At 34.6% G+C, this 17,258-nt stretch overlaps 2 protein-coding genes across 2 annotated transcripts; both read left to right on the top strand.

Annotated features, from left to right (window-relative positions):
• The first annotated feature begins 536 nt into the window (after positions 1-536).
• Positions 537-6,454, top strand: LOC129870369 (diphthine--ammonia ligase). Its single transcript, XM_055945130.1, has 12 exons — positions 537-876; positions 964-1,035; positions 1,603-1,682; positions 2,018-2,243; positions 2,340-2,372; positions 2,589-2,671; positions 2,749-2,821; positions 3,394-3,739; positions 3,893-4,224; positions 4,421-4,758; positions 5,021-5,357; positions 6,088-6,454. The coding sequence occupies exons 1-12, from the start codon at positions 799-801 to the stop codon at positions 6,301-6,303; spliced, it is 2,214 nt and encodes a 737-aa protein (XP_055801105.1). The 5' UTR covers positions 537-798; the 3' UTR covers positions 6,304-6,454.
• Positions 6,455-7,755: 1,301 nt separating this feature from the next.
• On the top strand, positions 7,756-12,998 carry LOC129871387 (transcription initiation factor TFIID subunit 9). The gene is made up of 3 exons (XM_055946295.1): positions 7,756-7,863; positions 9,243-9,520; positions 12,466-12,998. The coding sequence occupies exons 2-3, from the start codon at positions 9,260-9,262 to the stop codon at positions 12,754-12,756; spliced, it is 552 nt and encodes a 183-aa protein (XP_055802270.1). The 5' UTR covers positions 7,756-7,863; positions 9,243-9,259; the 3' UTR covers positions 12,757-12,998.
• Positions 12,999-17,258: the final 4,260 nt, after the last annotated feature.

Raw genomic sequence — 17,258 nt, 5'->3', positions numbered from 1 at the left:
AAATATTTACTTAAATATAGATAAGATTCAAAGAGTAAATACCACCGATTCAATGTCTAGTAGATTACAACTATTCTCACCATGTCTTTATTTCCTTCTCATCAAACTTGAAATCGGATCTTACGTCAAGCAAGAAAAGCACTATTGGGTTTACAACTTCTCGAAGACAAAAGCTAAAAAAAAAAAGAAGTCAAGTCCATCAACCAATGAAAAAGGAAGAAAATATCTCTTGTTCCTTATTCTTATGTTGATTATAGTTTGATATTCATATAATTAGTCGAGATACTAATCTTTATTTCCCTCTCATCAAACTTGAAATTGACTCTTACATCAAGCAAGTTACGGGCTTTAAGAAAGCATTATTGTATCCACAACTTCTCGAAGACAAAAACTAGAGAAAAAGTCAAGTCCATCAACTAATGAAAAAAAGGAAGGAAATATCCCTTATTCCATGTCCACTTGAAATATCTCTTATTTCTTAACTTTAAACTCGTATCTATTACTCTGTATTTTTATGTTGATGTTAGTTTGATGTTTATATAATTAATCAAGGTCCTCGCGAGCTCAGCCGACACCTTATTATAAAAAAAATAATCAAAGGCTTAGTTGATTGACCTAAGAAACGGAGACGTCACAAAACCCCCCAAAAAATCCACGCAAACATATTTACTACTCTTAATTCAAACAAAGACAAAAATAAGCAAAGCATAAACTCCCCTTTTTTCAAAAACCCTACTTCGCCGGCGCCATCTTGTCGGAGCCGGAGAAAGTTACTGGTCGGCGGCGGTGGTAACCAATATGAAAGTCGTCGCTTTAGTCAGTGGCGGCAAAGACAGTTGCTATGCCATGATGAAATGCATTCAATATGGTCACGAGGTTTTCAATTTTCGTCTCTTTGCCTATTATGTGTTTGATGAATCTGTCACTTGTTGTTATTGTGCTCTTATTCTGATAATTTTTCAGATTGTTGCGTTGGCTAATTTGATTCCCGCTGATGATGCAACCGATGAGCTTGATAGCTACATGTATCAAACAGTGAGCTTTTTTTCTATTTTCCTCTTTAAATGCTGAAAAAACATCTATTTGTTGCATAGTTATGCATAAGGTGATAATTTTGTAAGCAGGAGCGGAACTAGAGCTTCGGTTATGAGTTCGGCCAAAGCCAGTAACTTTGGTCCAAACCCTGTATTTATATTATAATTTTCATTGAAAATGTACAAATTGTTACTCCCCCTTTCAATTTGTTTGTCTTACTTTCTTCCGTTTCAAAAAGTATCTCTTTCCTCTTTTTTTGTGAATAAGTATGAGACTGACTTAGAGAATCCAACATTTACGTAAAAGACAAATTAATTAGTATTGGAATGATAGAACCTGAATGCTGAGAATTTCATATAGCCACAGGTGAACTAATTTCAGATTGAGTTATAGTTTATTGATCCATTTTCTAGCATCTTGATGTCTCCTATCTATTATTGGAAATTTCTTTTCTGAATTACAAGAATTCTGGTCATAAGCTTTTTTAATAAGAAAGATAAATGATATTCTCCTTTTCTCCTTAATTACCATGTTTTTATTTAGAATGTTCGGTAACTGTATCTGCAGGTTGGGCACCAGATAGTTGTTAGCTATGCTAAATGCATGGGACTCCCATTATTCCGGAGGCGAATTCAAGGATCCACAAGGCAAGCCTTTTCGCAGGATTTCTTTTGTGCTGTCAATTGCCTAAGTTTGAAAATTTTATTATTGGGTTTACATTAAAGAATCAGAGAGGTGAAGTTTATTTCTTGTTGAAGGATAGGGATGTGAAGTTGTCTTAGTTTTGGTTTGCTTTTTTTTTATATATATAAAAAAGCAGATAGAATGGGCAAATAATATTTCCCTAATACTTTTACATGAATAATCTCTGCAAGATGTTATACTAATGTAATTGTTAACTTGCATATGATAAAGATTTAGAAGTAGCTTCATACCTACAACACAATGTTTTATTTATAACTTTTCTAGTTGGATTTCGCAGGCATCATGACCTAAGCTACAGTATGACTCCTGGTGATGAAGTTGAAGATATGTTTATATTGTTGAATGAAGTAAAAAGACAGATACCCTCTGTTACAGCAGTATCTTCTGGTGCAATTGCATCTGACTACCAGAGATTACGAGTGGAAAGTGTATGTTCAAGGTTAGGGCTCATTTCATTGGCATACCTATGGAAGCAAGATCAATCATTTCTTCTGCAAGAAATGGTAAATTTGTGTTAGAAATAGAGAAAATAATAATTGCTTTTGCAACTTTAATCTGAAGTTTTCTTCTTTTGTTTTGTCCTTCCACTCCCATGGCAGATAAGAAATGGAATTATTGCAATAGCAGTGAAGGTAGGAATCTCTGAGGTCTTTCTACTTGTGATTTAGCATGTAAATATTATACTTGTGGGATTCGTGATTTTTATTTTGGTCACTCTAAAAGAAATCAATAGATGACTTGGAGAGCACTTGAATTTAGGTTGACAACGACATCAAAATGTCATTTACATGGGATGAAAAGTGATGATTTTCCCTTTGTTTAGTTGCTATACTTCTGAATCTTTTCAGGTTGCTGCTATTGGACTGAACCCTTCAAAACACTTGGGAAAAGAGATAGTATACCTGGAGCCCCATCTCCACAAGCTAAAAGAGTATGATATGGTTAGCAAAAAATTTGCCTTTGTTTTACTTCACTTTTTTCGCATTTTTATTTCTATTTTTTTTGCAGGTTATATGGAATAAATGTCTGTGGTGAAGGTGGAGAATATGAAACATTAACCCTTGATTGCCCTCTATTTAAGGCAAGTATTCCATCTCTCTCCCCTTTCGGATGGTTCTGCACAGAGAATATATGGTTGCACTATATGGTCTCAAAAAGAAAGTTAGCTTTTCTACTACAGTGATAATGTATTACCAAATACCTTTGGAGAATATTTATCCATCTGATCCATGGTTTTTGTTTATGTTGCATTTTTAAAAAGTGCATTTTCGTAGTGGCATAATAGTACATCTTTATGCATTTATTTTTGCATTTTTTGTTGAGATTCATTATTTTTTAAATTTTTGGTGGGAAAATTAGAGTGTAGTATCTAAATGGATTTAGTGAAGCTCATTGTGACTTCAAAAGTCAAATGAAGCAAAAAGATGTGAGACAGAGAATGAAATTTCGTGCTTTAAAATTACATACCTCTTCTTTGTGTATCATGTCTAATTTCTCAACTCTCCCAGATGTGAGACAGAGAATTGAAAGCTAAATTTGACACTCAAAGTCAACTGAAGCAAAAATGATGTGACGCTGAGTAGGAATTTAGTGCTTAAAAGTTACATCCCTCTTCTTTTTTTTATCACTCGTCTAATTTTTCAACTCTCCCAGAATGCTCGAATTGTGCTGGATGAATTTCAAATCGTCTTGCATTCTTCAGATTCCATAGCCCCTGTTGGCATCCTCCACCCCCTGGCATTCCATCTGGAAAATAAGGTAGAGTCAATATCTTCAAATGGCGTTGATGAAGGCAGCAATATCTGTCAGAGGAACGTGGACACAGTAGTTGAAGTGCAAGGAGATGTCCAACAAGAAGGTGAAGCTGCTAGAGAATTTGTTGCTATAAGCTCTGAGCGGTCAGGTGTTACTAAACAGGAGCTCAAAGTTTCTAAAACAATGAAGGATAATGTCTTTTCTATATCTTGCTGGCTCCATGACTCCTGTAAAAATTCATCAGGTAAAACATTGAAGTTACTGTAGAAGGTTAATGTTGTAAGTGGAATCATATTGGATTTTCTGTTATATGTTAAATTTTCTCTATGATCTAGTTCGTCTCCATGTCTCTTTTGGATCCTTTTGTTTTCAATGGATTTAGCCTTGTTATTAACAGATCTGCAGGAGGATCTGGAGGTTGTTCTGATGAGAATTGAGGCTCTGCTCGTGGAAAATGGTTCCTCTTGGGAAAATGTACTGTATATCCATCTCTATATTGCTGATATGGATGAGTTTGCTGTGGCAAATGAAACCTATGTCAGATTTATTACTCAAGAGAAGTGTCGTTATGGTGTACCATCACGGTCCACCATTGAGCTCCCTCTATTGCTAGTTGGTTTAGGGAGGGCATATATTGAAGTTTTAGTGGCAAATGATTCTACTAAAAAGGTCTTGCATGTACAAAGTATTTCTTGCTGGGCTCCTAGCTGTATTGGTCCATACAGTCAGGTAACTGATCTTCTTAAATAGTGAACCATTCATATTATTCTGGGACTAGCACGATTATCATTTATAATCTGTCTTGCTATTTTACTTGAATATGAAGCATATAATTAACTAGATATTTCTAGTTTCTGTTACTATCAGGAGAATCATCATCTTGAAAATTTGCTTCTGATTTATTTACCACATCATTATGTTGCAGGCAACTTTGCACAATGACATACTACACATGGCAGGACAGCTGGGGCTTGACCCAGCAACTATGTTGCTCTGTGAAGGAGGTCCAGTTGCGGAACTTGAACAGGCACTGGAAAACAGTGAAGCAGTTGCTAGAAGCTTTAACTGTTCAATATCTATGTCAGCCATAGTCTTTGTGATATATTGTTCAGAATCTATAGAAAAAGCCGAAAGAATTATTGTCCAAAAGAAAACAGAAACACTTCTCAATCAAATGAAGTCGCACCATGCCGAGGGCACAAAGAAGTCCAAAGTCCTAGATCCAATTTTCCTATATGTTCTTGTTCCTGATCTGCCGAAAAGGTAATTTATGTCTGGGTGCCTCCATTGACCACAATATAAATGACACTCTAATATTTGTGCTTCCAAGAACTGTGATGTGAATAGTTAGCTGTAGACTAATCGGATATCTGCTATCGTCATTTTAATTCCCTTTGTATTTGTGTGTCTTCTTTTGTTATGCCATATGTTGTCTATCTCCGGTCAGTATGACATGAGAATAAAGTGGGCCTATTATTTATCTTTCTCGTAAAATAAATTAATTAATTGCACTTCCTTTATGTAGAGCTCTGGTCGAAGTGAAACCTATGTTTTACACGGGAGAGTGTGTGTCAGGTCCAAGTGACTTTGCCAAGCAATCACAATCCACAGGACAAGGTTATTGGGGGCTTGACATTTGCCTTCAGAAATGTGTTGTTTACGGCAAAATATGCACAACAATTCTTTCAGTTACTGAAGAGCTTGCGGCAAAAATTTGCTCCCTCACTAGTGTTGCATGTCCTGCCAATGTTATGTCCAAAGGTCTTGTTGAAAAGGAACAAGTCATACTGATTGCAAGATTTTGCATTTCTCGTCTCGATGAAGTCCTTTTGGAAAGTAATTTCTCTTGGAACGACGTAATGGTTAGTTTCTTTTTCCTGGACAAACTGATTTATTTCACAAATTTTCCTGGAGTGATATCCTACATCTACTTATAAATCTGCGCAAGGTCTCCTCGGTCAAATAACTAAAAATATTAGTTTCACTTTTTTTCAAGAAATGACCAGGAAAAATACTTGTCAGGGAAAAAAAAAGAAAAGAAGACTAGGAATCATTTCTTGACCTTATCATGCAATATGGATAGAATTGTTTGTAGTTGATAAACTACATAGGTGAAATTGGAGTGTTTGCGGACGAGTATATCCTCTTTTTTCAGGGGTTGGAGGTTGAAGAGCAAGATCCGGGAATGAACTTCAATATTTAGTCTCTCTTGGCATTAGACGTGTTACTGGAAATATGGGGATGTTCTCTGTAGATGCCTACACAGATTTTTTTCGAAAGAGATTCTGCCTTGAGCATATTATAGCTATTTCTATGAGCAATTAGTTGTTTAAGCAAAGGTACTGAAAGGATAAGAAAGTGGTAAAAAAAGTAGACAGTGGAAAACGAAATCTCTTGTTCTTTCAATCCTTTGGAATAAAACTGTGTGAAACGCGGTTACTTCTCAGTAATGGTAGGGAGAGAATGGACAAAGTTTGAGCCACTAAAGCTGGAGATTTTCTCTTTATAGTCTGTACTTTTCTAGACCCCCTTTTCTTGCTTTGCTCTAGTCCTCTTACCACTTTATCTCCTCTTTTTTTTTTTTTTTTGCAGAATTTCAGGCTCTACTTTGCGAGTTACCTTAATATCTCTCATGGAACATTGTCTCAAATCTTCTCTGATGTGTTTAATGAACTTGTTCAGATGAGTCGGAGAAATAAAGTAGACGCTGAGCCTATTTTAAATATAGTTCCTGTATTGGGTGCTGGGAGCTCTTTATCGACATTGGATGATATATTCACATGTGAACTCATTGCTAGCAAATGTTAGTTCTCATTTTAGTTGGGGAATGATATATTATATGTTCAATTCAGAAAAAGAGAGCTTTGAACTTGACCAAATGAATATATGAACTTGACCAATTGTTGCAATTTACACTTCACACAAAATGAATATATGAATTGGATCTCATTTCTGCAAATCTCTGTTAAGTTGCTGCATCTCTCTTCTGCTTCACTTTGTGTCAATGTTCTGCATGACTGTTTTGTCTTGAATTGAAGAGATGGTGACTCTTGACTGTTCCTTGTGGGGAAAATTTCAGACTCACAAGAAATGTTTCTTATTGTTCTCAGTTCTGGTGCAAGTCATTTGGTTTGAAGGTAAATTTTTACACCAAAGAGTTTACTGATGGAATTGAATGGAAAAAACTTAGCCGCTGCCCGTGGTTTCGGAGAATGTGTATTAATTATCTATAGTTCAATGATGAGAGCGTATGCGAAGACATGTATTATGTACTCATTGGATTGGTATAAATAATTGGTGCAGGTAAGTTGGTAGAAGCTAGCTGGTGCAGTGGCTACTTTTGAAACTGGTTTCAGTACTTTTAAGTCCCTGTTCACGATTTGGTTAAAAAACAATCCAAATCGATTATAAATAAATTAAAATACATCGCGGTTTGGTTGGATTGACCTCTGATACCATATCGAACAATAGAGATAGAGTCAAAGCTCATTTATATTTATTTTGATTATTTCTTGTGTACATATTTTCATGTATTTATATTCAATACAATGAACAAAGTAATATAATTGTATAAAGGTTCTACAATCTTAAGTCTAACCAACTTCAAGATTTAGAACTTAAGGATAGACAATAGGCAAATGACTAATGGGCAAATTTTTGAACAAAAAATGTTACGAAGGGTAATGTTGGCTTGTCTTGAATAGTTCGGAAGTATATTTGGCCTTAATAACAATTATTGTATATAATTGAAAAAAAATAATTAAAAGTGTAGTACTAATCAACCATTCGTAGGAAACAGGTCACTCGAAGAAAAAAGAATTAAAGAAGTAACTTTGTAAGTAACACATAGGGTTTTGTTATAAATCAATTTGATTTCTTCAACCTAAATTAGAAATTTGAATTTCGAACCTTAAAACAAAGGTAAATATAATGTTTTAACATCGTTTAGATAGAATTAAAAGAAATAAAATTTTAAATCTAATCTCAAATACATTGTATAAATACATATGTAGAAATTCACTAAAATTGTTAAATCTAAAGCTCTAATGGCTTTACTCTTGCTTGAATAGAATTAATTGAAATTTCATCCGAAATATCTATAAAATGAAAAAGGATCAAAATTATTTTTAAACTATATCATATAGATTATTTATATCTTTCGTAACATTTTTGGATAAAAATATCGTCGCCATTATTCCGAGACCAAACAACCCAAAAATTACTAAGATTAATCCCCCCACCACTTTGCCAACTAGGATTCACTATATAAAAAAAAGATTTGTTTTCTTCTTTTTTTCTTCCATCGCAAAGCTTCACCAGTCGACTCTGCTTCTTCCCGGCGATCGTTCACCGGCAAAGAAATCTGCGGTAAGCTTTCCGATCTCCCTCCTCGCCGGATTTTCTCCTTTACCTATTCCCTAATATTAAGCCCATATCCAATTACTATTTTTATGGGTAGAGTACGAATTCTGAATTTGGGGGTTGCAGTGTTGTGTATGCCCTAGGGCATACAGAACCTTCAACTCCAGTCATAGATTCTTCACTCCCATTATTTCTTTTTTCAAACTGCCAGCTTCTCTTACCTCCTGAGGTCAGGTACTTGTGGGATTACACGGGTATGTAGTTGTTGCTAGGTTTTTTTTCTTTCTTTTGAGTGATTTAAAAGAATGGATTTGGAGGTGGCTACTTATGAGCAAACCTTCAAGGTTAAAACTTTTTGAACTTGAAGCAGGCTTAAAGGTTCAGGACTAATTTGCTGTTTTTTTGAGTTCTACAGATTCATTTACATTGTTAATTGCTTCTGATGTCATGTACTATTCGGCCTCTAAATATGGGGTGAAAGTCATACCTTATATAGTATTTTTACTATGTCATTCTAATAATCGAATTGGCGGAGTTGAAATTGGTCGACTTAAAGTAGCACCTTTATTCGTTTGCTTGCTGATATGGACTACTCTTGGTGTTTTTTCTTCTTGTCCCGGTTACCTTTCTTGTGGTGTTTTATTTTCCATTTCTTCGTGAAGTGAAAGCTTATAGATGATCTTAAAATTAGTAGTAATAAGAAGTTGAAGAAGGTGAAAAGATTGCTCCTTTCCTGTGTTTAGCAAGGGAAATGCATAAGATAGTTTGTGAGGAATGTGTGTTATAATTCTTGTCACTGCTTCCTTTTTTGAAACTAGCGAATGATAGTAATGCTTGTCTCTGATTTTTATTCCTTGACTCTCCCGCAATGGTTTTATATCTGAAATTTAAGGATGTCCAATGTCGTCATGTTCCTCCATCTCATAAATTTCAAAACAATTATGATTCCATTACCACCCCTCTTGAAGTGGAGAAAGGGACCTAATTAATTCCGTTTAATGTACTTTTTGGTATTATGCTGTGTTTGAGTGTTTGTTTGACCTCAACAGGATTCAATTAGACAGATGGAATTTGGGTATTGTTTTATCTTTTTAATTTGTTTTTATTTTTTCCTTTTCATAGTGTTCTTACTTTGTAGTTTGTTGCTCTAAGTATTTTCTGGATTGCTCTTTTGCTTATATGGAGAATAGCTTGTCTGTTTGATGGATGTCTTTCTGCTTAAGCTTTCACTCTGATGCTTTTCAGAATATTTACTATTATGTTGTACAATTTCCTGATAACAACTCATAGTGCATCACATCTCCATCTCTATCTGGTTTCTGCAACTCTATATTGGCACTACTGACGTGTATGAAATGATGCTGATGGTTAATGGTTCTTTGTAGGTTGAACATTGAAAGAAATGGCTGAAGGTGGAGAAGAGGACTTGCCAAGGGATGCAAAGATTGTCAAAACGTTGCTAAAATCAATGGGCGTTGATGACTATGAGCCTCGAGTTGTGCATCAATTTTTGGAACTGTGGTATCGCTATGTTGTTGATGTACTGACGGATGCTCAAGTCTACTCAGAGCATGCAGGGAAGGCTTCCATTGACTCTGATGATATCAAGCTTGCCATTCAGTCGAAAGTTAATTTCAGCTTCTCACAACCCCCGCCACGTGAGGTACTAAGTCTTATTAGATCCTTCATTGTTGTGCTGGTAATTCATTCTTCCAATAATGAATTCATATCTTTCTTAGAGACCTTTTTGGTGTGTGGTGAAACTGATACCCTTTAGCCCTCTCTTGTCTAGGAAAGATAAGTAAAATGGAGACTCTGAATCAAAGAATTATATGATGTGACTAAAAAATTTGTCTTGGTGTACCTACAACTTTGGTTGACATTCGGCATAATTATATATTTTTAGTTGTTACTGAAAACAATGAAAAGATCAAACTAATGGGTCATAGTTTGGAAAGTTACCTGTTTCCCAAAAAAATAAAAAATAGGTCATAGTCTGGTGCTATTATATGTGGTTTATTACCGTGGCTTTGAGAAGTTGAACAGGAGGTATTGGTGGCTGAATGCTGGGGTAGTGATGTAGAAATTTTCAGCCTTATGAAGAACAGAAGATGCTGAAGGTTCTACAGGAAAATTTTTAGGGAGTGAATGGGTTCTGGCTATTGGAGTTCTTAACAGTTTCTGTTCTGGATCAACTTTCTGATGCTAGCTGACTAACCGTTTTTACCATTCAAAGTATTATAACAAGATTGGTTAAAATGTAAAATAAACACTTTTAATCTGCATAGAATTTCCTATAATAATCACCAATAGAAGGCTGCATAGACACTACGAAATAAGCAATGACAACTTGATCAACACCCATTCGATCCAAGCTCGCTTATTGAGAATGAAACCAACCAGCAAAAAGCATTAACGCTGCAAAGACCAATGCCCCAATTGCTGTACAGTAGAGTTGTAATTCACTAGTTATACCAGATGCTCTCTTTCACGAGCAACTAGCAGTACTATGCACGACTTTTCTTGCCAACATGCTCTCTCTGTTAATTCTTTGGTTATGATGGGAATGACGCGTATTTCAAGGAAAAATACAATTATTGAACATCTTCTCCAAATATTCCTTTCTCTTCTGATGGATGAGTCTTCTCAAGTTCGTTTGAATATTATTAGTAAGCTTGAACGTGTGAACCAGGTGATTTGAATTGATCTGCTCTCCCAATCCTTTCTGCTAGTTCTTGTTGAACTTACTGAGGATAGACACTGGATGTTTAGCTTGCAATAATAGGGTTCATCCCTCTATTGGTGAGTCAGTTGGGTGTTGGCTTTTGCAATGACAGACTTGCTGCTCTTTTCTATGCTATACCAGTTCACTACCTAGTTGGATTAACGCATTTTACACCGAAGGATTTTATTCTCATATCCTGGCTATTTGCTCACTATCCAAGTCTATTTAAGTATCCATTTGCATATTTCTTCCTTAATGAGTCCGGAGGAGAGAAAGAGCACCTACAATGCATACAAATTGGATGTAAGGCTATGGAAGGCTACTGCTCACCAATGGCTCTTAGTGCTCGGTGGATTCGACTGGTCTAGCAACAATCTGCTTCCTCCAGATATGTTGCTCTTGCTTTACTTAGTATTCCCTGGAAAGTTGAAGGTTCCTCCAGATATCATGTTCGACAACTTAGTTGTACAATTGGATGACTCCGCACATGCTTTTTTTATCTGACGAACTATATTATGATCCTCAATGAGGTTGTTTCTCTTCTTGGATTGGTAAATGTGGCACGGTCTATCTTAGGTATTAACAGGTTCATTTATAACTTGTGTTTTGCTGGGGTGTTCTTTCGAGCAATATAGTACAACTGGCTAGGTGAATTTTGGTGCATCACTAGCTAGTTTTAGTTGAGTTGCTCATGATGCTACAAATGTGAACAAAGGGCCCTCTTAGGATACTCGTAACTATTTTTGAAATCGTTGAGACACTGGATAGACAGAATTATTTCAATACCATGACAATTTGAGCGGAGGTAGCGTTAGAGTTATGGAGACTATTCATTCCCTCTTATTCGCAATGATGAAATTAGTAGAAGATATGCCAAGATATATATCTGTTGCTTATGAGAAACGAGAAGAAGGAAGAAATGTCTTTGCTGTGATGCTAGAAGAAATGACTATTACTGGTGCAAGTTTTGATATTGCCAGAATGATTCAGGCACTCATCATGTTAGCGTGGGGCCCCATTGAGAAAAAGTCCAATAGAATTACAAACAATGAATTATATTAGTGAAGGTTCAGTAGTGCATTATGTTCCTATGGTGGCAGATTGTGCCTTGAGACTTCCTTGACATGAATTCAATTTTGGTGATGTATTCACCATGCACAATGAAGCTGAGAAAATTCGTGAGTACGAATTCTCTGACTTGAACCTTGAGGACAAGGTTCTTATTGAGTGCGCAAATATTGTTATGAACTCTACTCAAGGGTTGGGCCTGGAGAGCATGAAGATCAACTTGGGCCTGCATATAAATTAAGATGCAGTACTAGGTCTAACAACCCAGTAAAATATTAGCAGATTATGATGAGTGGGAGCCTGGTAGACTACTTCATGACTTGAGCTATTAAAGGGAAGCAACCGCAAATAACAGGACATTGAGGAACTTGTATTTTTATTTTCTTAGCTGAAGTTTTAGCAGTTTGAAACCTCCTTTTTCTGTTTTAGTTTTTAATGCAGTATTAGAAATCATCTATATCTTCTTCAGTAAATATGGATCCATTAGACAGAGCTAGCTTCATGTAACAACATGTGACACCTTCTGCCTCATAGTAGATACCTCCAACTAAATCCAGTTAGTACTGCCCATTGCATGTATGTATGATTTCTCTTTCGGATATGGTAGACCGAAACCCCCTCACCCACCCCAAAAAAATGAAAACCATTGCCTAGGAGTATTTCCTTTCTGAAAGTGCTTTTCGTGACTCTCAAACTCTTAATCTTTTAGTTGGAAAGGAAGTGCTCTATCTACTGGAGCAATTTCACTTGTCTTCCCTGCTCAAATTATTACTCTTTCTGCATTTCAAAAATTATAGTATTCTCTTGTTTATCAGGTCCTCCTGGAGTTGGCTAGGAACAGAAACAAGATTCCATTGCCGAAATCAATTGGTGGGTCTGGAGTACCACTCCCTCCTGAACAAGATACCTTGATCAACACTAACTATCAGCTAGCTATTGCAAAGAAGCAAATTAGCCAACCAGAAGAAACGGAGGAAGACGAAGAAAGCGCTGATCCCAACCCAGCTCCTAGCAAAAATCCAAGTCTTTCTCATGAAAAGACAGACGTACCTCAAGGTACTCCTCAACGAGTATCCTTTCCCCTTGGCGCTAAACGTCCAAGATGATGTCTTACGTTAGATCAGCTTTAGTCTCAAGAACCTTTGTATCCGGCTTCCTATGTATTTAATCATAAACATTGTATAATTGTTGTTTAAACATCAAGTATGAAATTTTAAGATCCTTTTGTAACAGTGGGTGTTAGTTTAAATGCTCCTCCTTCCAGTATTTATTAGACACAACTAGCAGAGAGTTGAGCTGTGAAATGAAGAACTATTTTGGCATTATCAATAGTTTTCCAACATATTCATCTGATAATGGTCATTCTGTGGGATCTGTTTTATTCTAGTTTATTGTGAGTCCGGAACCTATTTGAGCCACAAAGAGATAAAAGTGACACAAATAAGTCATATTTTTGAAATGTACCTAGGATAGGCTTAGTGTAGAATTTTATTCTGTTTTATAAAAAAGTTTAACAGCAGTAATTTTTAGTGTAAAACGGAACTTTTTCTTACACTATAAATTATGTCTCTTTATGACCTCTTTATGCAGCTTTTGTAGTGTTTGTCATATCAAAAAAATGAAAAAAATTATTATGTTATATATTTTTATTTTGTTTAATTCCGAAGCTCCACAAAGCTCTATCGAAGGATGGTAAAAAATTACACCTTCAACATCTTTAATCCTTCATTTTTTTTCAAGTTCAATCTCAAAAATATCTTCTGAACCAAAAGTTAGAGTTTCAATTTATTGGGAAGGTGAAATTATACACGACGGAAATACCATTCATTATAATTTTGTCCCCAAACACAATGCTAAGTATTCACTTAATGTACAATTTTAAAAGTTTCTTTCATCAATTTATAAAAGGATGGGGTAAATAGTACCAACTACGAATTTATTATAGTCGAAAAGTACTCAACTTTATTTTTATCACAAGGACAATTAAATTTTGGGGAGTGGATTATCTATAATGACGAATCATTGATCGACTTTTTGAGGGCTCCAAGTGATTACATAGATCAAATCAAGTTAATTGTGCTTGAAATCTATGTTAGGAAGGAACCTAAGACTAGTCGACAACATTCTCCTTTATCGGATGATGTACATCCTCAATTAGAAATCGTGATAATCTTGATGAATTCCCCATAACCCAATCCATTGATTTTCCTATCATGACTCATTACCAAAATATTTTTATCGGTCAATATGATTTTGATTTGAACAAAACTATAAATTAAAGTGACTAGTAATGCTCAATAATCATACTTTGACTATTATTTCTTGATTTTGATTATTATTTGTTAATTTATATTGTTTATTATTATAATATATTTTTGTAGCGGTTTACCTCAGCATGAGACGAAAATTGCTTCAAATTATGGACTAGACAAAGAATTTGGTCAGCCATCACACTATGGAATGACGGAAAATGTTGGGACATCCTCGAATTTTCATGACTCACCTACTTTTGATGCAAATAACTATTATCGGTACGTCGAACACTTGATTTTTTTATTAAAGTAAATTATATTTTATAAGGTAATTTTTTATACTTTTTACGTATATAGGGAAAATATCACGCAAGATGAGCCCATTGATCCGGTAAATATCGATGATCGTGACTTTTCAAATTATGGCTCACCTTCGGCGAATGATAGTAATGATCTGCCTAATGCAAAGGTATCAGGAGATGATGTCCCATTTGAGGCATCATCTAATGATGATTTTTTGACACCCAATCGATCACCAAGACCAATATCCATGAACAATATCATTTCAAATCTTCCACTAATTTATATATTAATCTTGAATCAATAAATAAAAGATGAAAAGAATTACATACCTAATTTAAAAATTTTGTGGGGTTGTGCTACAGACCTCCAATTTTTCGAAAATCTTCAAAATGAACCTTCAATTTTTTGATGTGGGGTTGATCCTTTTGGATTGGAGATCATTTGTTGGGTAAAGTGAAATTTCATTTTTAAAGTGTAAGAAAAAATTACACTTTATAAAGTGTAAGAAATAGTTTACACTTTATAAAGCGTAAGAAAAAGTTCCGTTCTATACTAAATTTTAGATGTTCACATTAACGGCTGCTGTTAATATTTTTTTATAAAACGGAATAAAATTCTACACTAAGCCTATTTTAGTTATATTTCAAAAATGTGGCTTATTTGTGTCATTTTTATCTCTTTGTGGCTCAAATAGGTTCCAAAACTAGAACTTCTTTTTTTCTCTCTCTAGGGCAGGTGGGAAATAGTAACTCGAAATAGTATATTCGAGATTTATAATTGGTGAAATATTTCGACAATCCTTAAATTTGTTAATGTATTTCATTTTGATATTTGAATTATACTATATGTTTTAATTAACCATCAAAAAGCACGATAATATGATATAGTATTCATATCAAAATATTTTTGATTTAGTTTTTGAAAAAAACTTTTATTCGAATTCTCAAGTATCCATGAGAAATAACATTTTTAGTCCTTATGTTATTGTTATATTCATAGTTTAGTGCTCATTCGATTTTCAATTAAATCAAATATGCATTTTTAGTCCTTAAGTTGATAACACCTTAACAGAGTTAGCTTCATTTGAGGCTAATTTGGAGGATTTATCAAGTCAACATTTTGAGTTAATAAAGCCGGATTAATTATTTAAGTCAAGATAGTTTCAAGTTAGGCCTTACTTTAGTCTGGTCTCCGAGCCCGAGTTATAGGAGCAATCATCAGAAGAAGGAAAAGGGCTACTTTACGAGCCGCTACTAATAATCGAAAAGGTTCACAGCTAGTTCAGTCCAGTTGACGAAGAATTTTCGGGGAAAATGAAATGAAATTCTTTTCGAAGAAAGACAATAGGAATCCTCTCAATAGCCGAGGGCCCAGTAAAAAAAGTCCCTTACTTCGGCTAGTAAGGATTTTCATTTTAGGCAAGCAAGTTGCAGCGAAAGAGAGTCTCGACGTGGCGGTGCAATTCTTCTCAAAAGGTGCTGATCATCACGGTGGGGTCTTCGACTAGGGTGAAGTAGTGCTTTCTAAACATATGTATAAAAAGAACATCAACAGCTATTTCAATCAATTTTAAGTCTGACCACGCTCACAGACGACAGAACTAATAATTACCGGATTTATCGTGTTTCGTAGAGAATGGAGCAAAATTGGTATATTTTTCGGGGATTAGCAAGGCACAAGCAGTTGACGATCAATCAACTAGTGTTAAGTTCCGTGAATTAATGGATCTATTTATGTCGGCGTTAACTACAATTAATCCTTTAATTAATTATTATTAGCAATGCTTCTTCTGTTACGGTATTTTTTAGACTGGACATGATGAAACTAGGTTCCTAATGATGAGATTTTCTCATCTCCGTTTATATAAAATGTGTTGAATACCTATTCTAGCTCCTCTTTGATCTTTTGTTCCGAGAGTTTATCGATAAAGAGTTTCTTTCATTCTGAACGATCTCTCATCCTAAAAGTGTATGTAGAATGAGTTATTGAATAAGAAAATGCAATAGAGAGAAAAGTTACGGAAAATCATTTAGTGAAGCCCTATTTGTTGGACATATAGTGTGAATATGTAACCATTGATATCGATCGCCGTGAGGTTTGAGTCCTGAATATTAAATTATCTTTAGTAAAGAATATTTTATCCCTCGAAATTTTCAACGTAAATTTAAATTAATCATATCGAACAAAAAGAACTATTGATACTATATAGATAAATGTTGTGAAAGTATAATTGTACCGTGTACGTCTTATTATATTTTCTTTAATTTTGGATGAGGGTGAAGAATTGTGATAAAAAAGAAGAAGATATTTTAGTATTTTTCAAAATAAACTATTAGCTTTAAGGACTTAAAATGCACACTTGATTTAATTGAAGGTTGATTGTGCTATTAAAATAGGAATATAGCAATAACTTAAGGATTAAAAATACATTTTTCTCATAAATTAATTATTTAAAATATGTTGTCAATTTTAATTATACACTTTAGCATTATTAAGTCATAGAATTGCAGACTTGTTTCAATTGAGAAAGACATGTATATTAATTAATTAAAAAATATGATAGGTTTTATATGATTAGTTTATCTACGTAATGAATATTTGAGAATAAATACAAAAGCTTTTCTAAAATTGGAGTAGAAAGTGTCCTCGAAACTTCTCTTTTCAAATTAAACTTTCACTGCTCATTGGTGAGTGCAAAGGAAGCAAGGCCATGAGCACTAACTCTCAGAAAATTACCAACCGACTAAAGACAAAATCTTAGGCGAGCCGAGTGCGTATCCCCTCAGTACGATGTCTTAGAGTTATTGTCATATTTCATCTCAAATCGAGCTACAATTCCTCTTTCTTTTCAAATCTAGCTAGGAAATTGAATTTTGCTCTATCAATTTTGTCACTCTTATCTACGATAACAACAACTCCACTTCGCATATTTAATCATATACATTTATAATAGTTCTACTAGTATCCTATTTTTCTAGCAAATTAACATTATGTAATGATTAAAAAATATATAAATCTATAAAGGAAAAATATGACATTTATTTAACCTCATA

The sequence above is a fragment of the Solanum dulcamara genome, chromosome 10 (genome assembly GCF_947179165.1).
Source record: "Solanum dulcamara chromosome 10, daSolDulc1.2, whole genome shotgun sequence".
NCBI classification, from domain to species: Eukaryota; Viridiplantae; Streptophyta; class Magnoliopsida; order Solanales; family Solanaceae; genus Solanum; species Solanum dulcamara.
Note: the sequence above shows the minus strand (reverse complement) of the source record. Positions and strands in the feature narration are given on the sequence as shown.

Bases quoted from the DNA above. Each gene is read 5' to 3' on its own strand.
- LOC129871387 (XM_055946295.1), top strand. From the start codon at position 9,260: ATGGCTGAAGGTGGAGAAGAGGACTTGCCAAGGGATGCAAAGATTGTC. The intron at 9,521-12,465 runs GTACTAAGTCTT...CTTGTTTATCAG, and splicing joins CACAACCCCCGCCACGTGAG to GTCCTCCTGGAGTTGGCTAG.
- LOC129870369 (XM_055945130.1), top strand. From the start codon at position 799: ATGAAAGTCGTCGCTTTAGTCAGTGGCGGCAAAGACAGTTGCTATGCC. The intron at 3,740-3,892 runs GTAAAACATTGA...TGTTATTAACAG, and splicing joins CTCCTGTAAAAATTCATCAG to ATCTGCAGGAGGATCTGGAG. The intron at 5,358-6,087 runs GTTAGTTTCTTT...TTTTTTTTGCAG, and splicing joins TCTCTTGGAACGACGTAATG to AATTTCAGGCTCTACTTTGC.